At 40.6% G+C, this 8229-nt stretch overlaps 1 protein-coding gene across 3 annotated transcripts; it reads right to left on the bottom strand.

Moving 5' to 3' along the window:
- Nucleotides 1-383: 383 nt before the first annotated feature.
- On the bottom strand, nt 384-3837 carry LOC116206049 (ankyrin-3-like). 3 transcript variants are annotated; one of them, XM_031538787.1, is made up of 5 exons: nt 3488-3837; nt 3069-3415; nt 2517-2792; nt 2282-2419; nt 384-2172 (listed from the first exon to the last, which is right to left on the bottom strand). In XM_031538787.1, exons 2-5 carry the CDS (start codon nt 3354-3356, stop codon nt 607-609), a joined length of 2268 nt encoding a protein of 755 aa, XP_031394647.1. In that variant the 5' UTR covers nt 3357-3415; nt 3488-3837; the 3' UTR covers nt 384-606. The 3 variants fall into 3 exon arrangements, with proteins under 3 accessions (XP_031394647.1, XP_031394648.1, XP_031394646.1); XM_031538788.1 differs by lacking the exon at nt 3488-3837 and having other exon boundaries at nt 3069-3144; nt 3219-3354; XM_031538786.1 differs by having other exon boundaries at nt 3069-3837.
- Between the last annotated feature and the right edge of the window lie 4392 nt (nt 3838-8229).

Consider the following 8229-nt stretch of genomic DNA (forward strand, 5'->3'; position numbering starts at 1 on the left):
ACTTTAAGTTTGGAGTATCAGAAGAAAAAAAAAACTCCCATAACCTTGTGTTATACACAAAAGCAACTGAAATCAGTAAACTAAAAGCTTGGGGCACAGAAGAAGCAAAACCTGAATTACCTTACCGACGAACAGTACAGCCTTTGTACAGAGATGAGAATGCCCAGAGCGATCCGACAGGAAATAGCAAAGATTGTTGTTCATTAACGTACGATTCATGTTTATGTAAAGTTCTACATTAATGGTGTAAAGTCAGATGATTTCCTAGCCGATTCTGGTACCATTATGAATAGCAAGCTCATTAGTTAAATTTCAAGTTAGATTTCTTTGGTTTAGCTTAAGCCGAGGATCAAAGTAATTCCCATATGCAAAGCAAAGAGCTATTAGTCCTTCAAAATTTGCGTTCTATGGAACTTGAAAATCAATTTACGTGCTGCTACTCTCACATATAAAAATTTACACATCAACGTACTATTTTGAGCGGCCATTTCACAAAATTATACACCCTGACATAAACGGGAACTTTTGCAGGAATGAATTTCCGAGACTGCCATATGTATCGTTGTATGACTCGTGTCCTGCGTATCATGTTCAGATGTCTCTGTCCTATATCTTGTTTTCCGCTAAAGAACTCAATAACCAGTCACCAAGTTTTGCCTCCTTTGAGACGAGATTGATTCCACGGACCCACAATGCCGTATTTCCCCGTGAGGCCGCCTCGAAGTGAACCTCTCTCCCAGTTTCTGTCACCACCCTAAAAAGAGTCCCTTTATTTGTGTCTAAAACATTCTTATTCCTCCGATTCTTTGAAAAGTTGGTACTGGTTCCGGCCACTGACTCCTTGCAGATCACATTTCTCCGGCTTGACTTTCCCCAACTCAACAGGCCTGACTTAAGCATCCGAACAGCCTTCAAGTGTGGCTTACCCCTCCCTTCCCTTGTGTGCTTGCAAAGCTCCTCCCCTAGCAGCACGTGGGCTCGGGCCATATGGTCGAAAATCACATCCTCTGCGGCCTTACTTTTGCTGATCTTTTTGGCCACAGAGAGGGCTGTCTCCACGCTCTCGGCACCGTTCTGCAGCAACAGCCTGCATGCATCGGCGTTGCCTTCCCTTGCTGCAATCATCAGAGGTGAAGAACCATTCTCATCTAAAGAATTTATCCCATATCCCAATTTCAGGAGCTGAAGTATGGCGTTTAAATTTCCAGCCCGTGCTGCAAAGTGTAAAGCTTGGAACTCCATGTGTCCATTCAGCGTCTGTGAAAGAACAGACTCCAGTAATATCTCTTCAAACCGGTTCTTCACACTCGCACAGGCGTGATCTTTAATAAGGGACATTACATTATGTCCATCCCGGCTCTTAATGCTGATATCAGCACCGTATTTGATAAGAAAACGGAACGCTTCCGTTTGGCCCGCCTTTGCTGAGATGAGAATCGGTGTCAGACCTGACCCATCCTGCTTATTTATACCTTCCAGCGAATTTTGGACTAATTTCTGCAGAATTTCTATGTCTCCAACGGCTGCAGCAAAATGGAGAGAAGAGAACACCTCGAGCCTGCTGGAGAAGACATTTTCTCCACTGAGGATTGCTGTACTTATCAATTTCGGCAGAGATGAACTGAAACAGCTTCTCTTCGCCAGTTGAACTGCGCTATCCCCGTTGTTATTTACCAGACCGAGGTCGGCGCCAGAAACCACCAATTGTAGAAAACATTCAGGCTGATCAAATTTTGTTGCAACCATTAAAGCTGTCTCGCCTGACTCCATCCTCGAGTTCACATCACATCCATGGAGGATCAGCTGTTTTAGTACATCTAGGCAACCCACCTGGGCCGCCAAGTGGATTGGGCGGGACTCGTGACCTTTCTTAGTCTTTATTGGGAATTCCACATCAACGCCAGCTTCCATGAGCACTCGTACAGCATCACAGTTCTGGCAAAGGATCGCATGGCAGAGAAGAGTTCGCCCTTGGAGGTGGGTCGAGAGGAACGAGCTTTTGTGATCAAGTAAGAGGCGCAGGATTTGGCCGCTAACTTCATAGTACTCAACTGCACACCATGCCTCATTGTACGGCTCGCCCAAGCATGCCCCGACTCGTAGTTCTTCGCCAGAGTAGATGTCCCAAGACCATGCTCCAAGCCTAAAGTTATGGCCGGTTCTTGCGCCTACCTGAACGCATATGGAGTTACAGAATTATAAACGTTTCCGTACAAGGACTTTTGGAATCTATGAGGTCCTTTATTTGTCTAAACGATGCTTTATCATGAAAGAGCAGTACCTCTAGCAGGTACTTAACCACGGGAACCTGTCGGCTCACAATTGCAGCCACTAAAGGCGTGCAATCGACATTAGCATGCAAGGCAGGCTTAACCGACCGCAAAAGGACTCTATCCACACAGTTCTTGTCCACTCCATTCTGCACAAGTAAAAGTTCATGCACTAGTTACTGGTAGGTAGCTCCGGCAGCACATTTCATGCGACTATAATATAACGTATGGTGAAAATTCACGAACCTCGACGAGAGCAGAGACCACATCTACGAACCCTCTGCAGCACGCCGAAATGAGAGCGCGCTGGGCCACGTCATGCCCCACCATCTCTGAGCGGATCAGAAGCCCAGCGGCCCTTGCCTGGCCATAAAGAGCAGCTTCCAGTAACGCATCCTCGCAAGCAGGTCTAGAGGCTCCTGCCTTGAGAAGCATATCGAGAAGGGCACAATGGCCTTCTCGGGCTGCTGCGGTGGTCGCAAAGCCTCTGAACAGCTCCTGGTTAACATCTGCTCCCGCGGACTACATACAGAAGAAAGGAAAATGAGGCAAAATTATCGGCCCGAAAATGATGGGAATGACTATAACTTACATACTTTGGATTCGACAACCGTAATAAATAGTTTGAATACAATCTATGAAGAACTCAGACATGTCCCAAATTTCATAAAGTGGATTGGACAATCCAAAACAATTTCCACTTCATTGACTCGATCAACTTCTATGCTTCATTCGAATTCCCCCGAGGAAAAACACATATATATCAGTTCTGCGAACTTTGAAGTTTCCATTTCATACCAGGAGCTTCCGGACAATGCCGATGCGGCCCGTGTGGGCAGCTCCGAATAGCGGCGTGACATCCGTCACGAAGTCCCTGTACACAATCTCCAGCTCATCAGCCTCTTCCTCCCTCTGCACACTCTCAATGCACTTCACTCTCAAGCTCACCGTCCCAATGTTGTTCACGTCCACCGCCTCCAATCCCAAGCACTCGCTGACAAGCTCGACGTCCCCACCGAGAGCCGCCTCTATCAGCCGCTGAGACAGCTCGTCCCTGTCCCTGTCCCTGAAGCTGTACCTCACCATTTGCAGAGAAAGCGTAAAAACCGCCCCTAAAAGTCGGAACCCGGCACGAAACTCTGCATCTGTGTACCCAAATCTGGATCAAGGAAACAAAGCAATGTGCAGGAATAAATAGCGGTGGACTAAAATATTACCTTAGAAGGGAAAAAAATCCATGAAGGATTCTTTGATATTTATATAGACATTGAGCCGTGGATCAATTTGCATTATTAATGACTGTAGTCTAGTCACCCCAAATATTATTGTAGTCATGGCAAGTCAAACAAACACGACCCGTTAAATTATTTATCCCAAGGTTTGATAACCATGTCGGCCTTATAATCTTTTCTTTTGGAGTCCCCCAAAACTTAGAAAGCTCGCGGAGTTCTCGTGTATGCCGCGAACTCCGCATGCACCGAATGATTATCTGATCAGTGCCTATACACTTCGCAACTGTTTTATCGCTTTACTTGACCTTTAATGGAAAGAAGATCAATCCGATCGGATGGAAAAACTATATTTCTTGGGATGCCTGTTTGTGCAGATGGCAACTTGTTCTTGATAAGATATCGAATTGTAACGATGGTGATGTGGTTTCTGCTCCGACGTCCTTATCAGTGTCTGTCTAATCCTTTTTGCAACGGCTGATTTTTGGAAGGACGAGAACGGTCGATATGCAGGCACCAATACTTAACAACTGGCCAGTGGGAACGAATGAAATTTATAATAATAATAATAAATCAAATGTGATTGGTCTTGTCTTGTTCACCGATTGTGATGTCAATGGGCACTATTTAACGAGTTTGAAATTGAGAAAGCAACAATCACAAACATATTTTATTCGCAGTTAAGCCTCTACGGTGCCATCAAGATTATTATGTAGCAGCCTTGTGTCATATTTTCAAATGGCTGTACGGCATCAGCGCAAGTGGAGAACAATGTCTAAACTTAGAGGTGAAAATCAATGATGTGCTGTATATTTGGTAGAAGGAGGATGCAGATTAGTAGAATGAAAATTGCAGTTTGCCATCAAAAGGGTGCAGCACACTAACGCACGCCTCGCTTGGTAGCCAAGAGGTTTCATGATCGATATTCGATATTCAATGAAACTATACATACTCTTTTATTAATTATTAGAATTTTTTTTCATTGTATTAGGCCACAACCTCCCTTGCAAGATCTTGCTTAGGATTGCGCAGCCTTGTGTATGACTTCATGTGCCTACATGTGGTTTTTGTCTTCTTCTTGCATCTAATTGCAGTTGACTATCCACAGTGCTATGGTAGATTGTCCGGTACTATGGTAGATTGTTCGTAGTTTCAGTCTATCCTGTTACTCGTTTCAATCTATCCTCTTAATCGTCTGTCAAGTCTTCAAGTCTTAGGTGAGAATTCGAGCCACGGAATCAATGGTCAATACAATGTGCTCTATTTTAATATCCTACCTTTTTCGAATGCTTCGTGTTGTAACTGAAAAATTACTTTTAGTACTTGAATTTCGTCAGATTTTTTTTCTGTGTGAATTTACTCATTATTTTTTTTTATATAAAGTCTCGTGGAAAAATGGATCGGGTGGAGAAGGAGAAGGAACGTCATTAAATTCTGTAATTCGAGTCTATTGTCAAAGTATGATTTTTCTTATAAATATTTGTATTCGAATATTGAATGTATGTGGCGCCTACATTGTCGACCAATCAATCAATTATTGCATAATAATAATTGTTTTACTTGAGTTTGCTTGATCGTTGATTTGAAGATAAAATCTTTCAGTGGTCCACCACCAATAGATTTGGAGGAGCCCAGCTACCTGTTTTCAAACTAACCAGCTATCACGCCGCTTGAACATAACATTGACCCTTAATAATCAATTAATTACTTAAAAAAAACTTTTGGGCCCAAATTTTTAGATTGGTTAAATGGGCGCAAGGGAAGTGCTGGCCCATTTATGTTGGACGAAGCTTGGGTCGAACCACGGGAAGTTGGGCCACTATATAACGTCCTCTTTCTCAGTCAGTTTTTCTGGACTTTATGTTCCCCTCGATTAGATGAAAAAAGTTCCCAATAAATGCCAACTGATCTTTTTTTCTTTTTTAATTTGGTAATAATGCCCATTGATTTTGCAGAGCTTCAATGTGGTTACTCCAGTATAGTTTGTCATCCTATCGTGAAAGCTTTTTTTTTTTTTAAAATATCAAAGCTATTTCTTTTCTCAGTATATTGTTAGTTATATGCCATAAAGCCAATATTTGTAATTGGATAATTCCTATTTATGGCAATAAAATTTATTCTATTATTCATGAATTGTTTATGTTTATTAGAATAAGCTCTTAAGATACTCAGCATATACTTTATTTTTAAACAGTTGAGAATATGAGTGACGGAATTATCTGGCAAAAGTTCTTTAAATTGTTCGTGGTCATTGGAATCTCGGCTATTATTCCAGCTAAACTATTACCTCTATCTGTATCTATAATTAATATATAGATACTAATCAAAATGGAGTAGTAAGTCTCATACTATTTGATATTAGATATTGAGACAGATATGTAGATACTTATGGAGATAAATGAATCAAACGCGACGTATGAATAATATTCACATGATACTTTACTGTTGTCAATAAATATTATCGAGACCATATTAATGCATATAGTCCATAGATTTGAGATGACATGATTATCTCATACATAGGTAGTTAGGATTTACTCCTACTTATATATTTGTGGTAAACATGGGTATTCGGCAAACAATGGTCCTAGTTAATTATGTATGGAGGTAAGTGATCATTCGAGTAAGGATTCATTGACCTAAGTAAACAGGGAAAGGTCCTATGGATTTGAGTTTTATTCTTAATAAGGAAATCCTTTTGCCAAGGTAGTTAGACTTAAAATAGAAAGGGATTTCTAATTTAAGTCCTAGTGAACTATGAGTGGAAGCTTATAGATTTCATATGGTTAGTTATAGGGTTTCACATTTATCATGACCTTGACTAGATCGGGATCCGCAATGAAGGGACTCAAGTGTATAACATATATGGCCACAGGTTTATCAGAATGTCAATTAGCACATTCGTCACTATTTGGATTATTATGATATGCTGCTAGGTATCGCTCACGATCGATGGGAGCCAAGGGTATTTTGGAAATCAAGCTTTTGGTTACGGAAAAGAGTTTGTGGTAGTATTGAAAGAGTTTGATATTATGATTTCATCGCCATTTAGTGATGAATCTAACTAGTCACATACAATATGGTTCATTTAAACCAAGAACCGATTGATTCTAATTAAGGTAATTAATTAGAAATCAATTATCGAATCAGACTTGCAATTAGTTTGCAGGGTTGCTAGCACATCATGAAGTTAGATTGATCAGGTGATGGATCATTATAAGGAATAATCATACGTGATAGAAAGTTTCCTTATATGAAAAGTTTCATTAGTGAAAAAAGAATTCGGGCACAAGTGTCTCTCTTTTGGTATAGTAGTCACGAGATGACCGTAAGGATGTTTTAGACTTATATGAGAATATGAGGATTTGCATGCAGATGATATTAATGTAAAGTTAATTAATTATTGGCATGTTGGTCCTTAAGGATTAATTAAGCAAAGCATAAATACATATTATATTCTTGCAATAACCCGATCAGGTCATTTTGACTGAAACGTAAAACTAGAGATAGTGAGAGGAAGAGGCATACGGCTATAAACACAGCAGCCTACTGCCATTCTACCTCACGGCAAATTTGAGATCACGTTGGTCCATTTTGGTCAACTCGTGTTGCCAATTCCATCCCGTACGCGCATTCCTTGATCGTGCTGCTCAATCCGTTCAAGTGGGTGACCCGAGTGGATAGCAAACGCCGAGGAGAAGCGCAACTTGGTTAATAACAGCCAGTGTGGACGAGGCTAGAGGCCGCACGTTTGGTCAGCTTTAATCGGATACGTTCTCGATAGGTATATTCGGATAATTCTTGTACAAATAATTATTGAGTTGCGCTGTTTAATTCGAATAAAAGGGTATACCACACCTGTAATGCAATTTCAGTTCAAGATACGATATTTATATGATGAAAAATTTTATTTATCGTTACCACGATTCCGCTGCGTTTTAATTCGATTATTCTTTCATATATGTGTGCGTCTATATGTATATGTTCGATTAGAGGAATGATCTAGGGATAGCTCTTGCAGAGACTGGCGCTGCGATCTTGAAGATTGGGCTGAAAATTATCCTTGATTGTTCTTGAATTGGAGCTTACGAGCCAACCCTCCTCTCCTTTATTTACGACTATATCTCACGCTAAGAAGAAACTGGACGGAGATCCCAAATTGTATAACAGAACAATTCATCTGATAGGCATAATTTTTTTACGAACATTTTTTACATAATCAAAATATGAAATGAAGTTACACTGAGCCTGAGTTTGATATTGAATTGGTTAATGCTCATTTTAAGTATGTTTGAAACAAAAAGTGGAAGACTCAGTTGAAGTGACTGTTGGGTCCCAAAAAGGTTGAAGGGGCATGCATATTGTTCTGTCGTCTACCAAGTGCGGTCCTTCTCACCCTTCACGAACGGGGGGAAAAGGGGGACTGGGGAAACCTTAATTTTGTATTTTTATGATAAATATTAGAGTACGCATTGTTTAATCGATCGGTGAAATTATTAATATTCATATATCTTATTTTTGGTATACTGGTCATGTGAAATTAAATCCGAGCTAGTTCTTCTCTAAGATTGCTCTAAAATCCTAGCTAGGTCATCCATATCAAGCCTAGGGTGTTCATGGAAATTATATCTCTCGGTATCTTATTAGATATTAATCCAAGATCTCATAAACATGAGCAAGCCATCATGCTCTATGAGCCCTCCTACATATTGAAAGTTACATATATATCA

This window comes from Punica granatum, chromosome 4 (assembly GCF_007655135.1).
Source record: "Punica granatum isolate Tunisia-2019 chromosome 4, ASM765513v2, whole genome shotgun sequence".
Classification (NCBI taxonomy): Eukaryota; Viridiplantae; Streptophyta; class Magnoliopsida; order Myrtales; family Lythraceae; genus Punica; species Punica granatum.

Bases quoted from the DNA above. Each gene is read 5' to 3' on its own strand.
- LOC116206049 (XM_031538787.1), bottom strand. From the start codon at position 3,356: ATGGTGAGGTACAGCTTCAGGGACAGGGACAGGGACGAGCTGTCTCAG. The intron at 2,793-3,068 runs GTATGAAATGGA...TTCTGTATGTAG, and splicing joins GCATTGTCCGGAAGCTCCTG to TCCGCGGGAGCAGATGTTAA. The intron at 2,420-2,516 runs GTTCGTGAATTT...TTACTTGTGCAG, and splicing joins TGGTCTCTGCTCTCGTCGAG to AATGGAGTGGACAAGAACTG.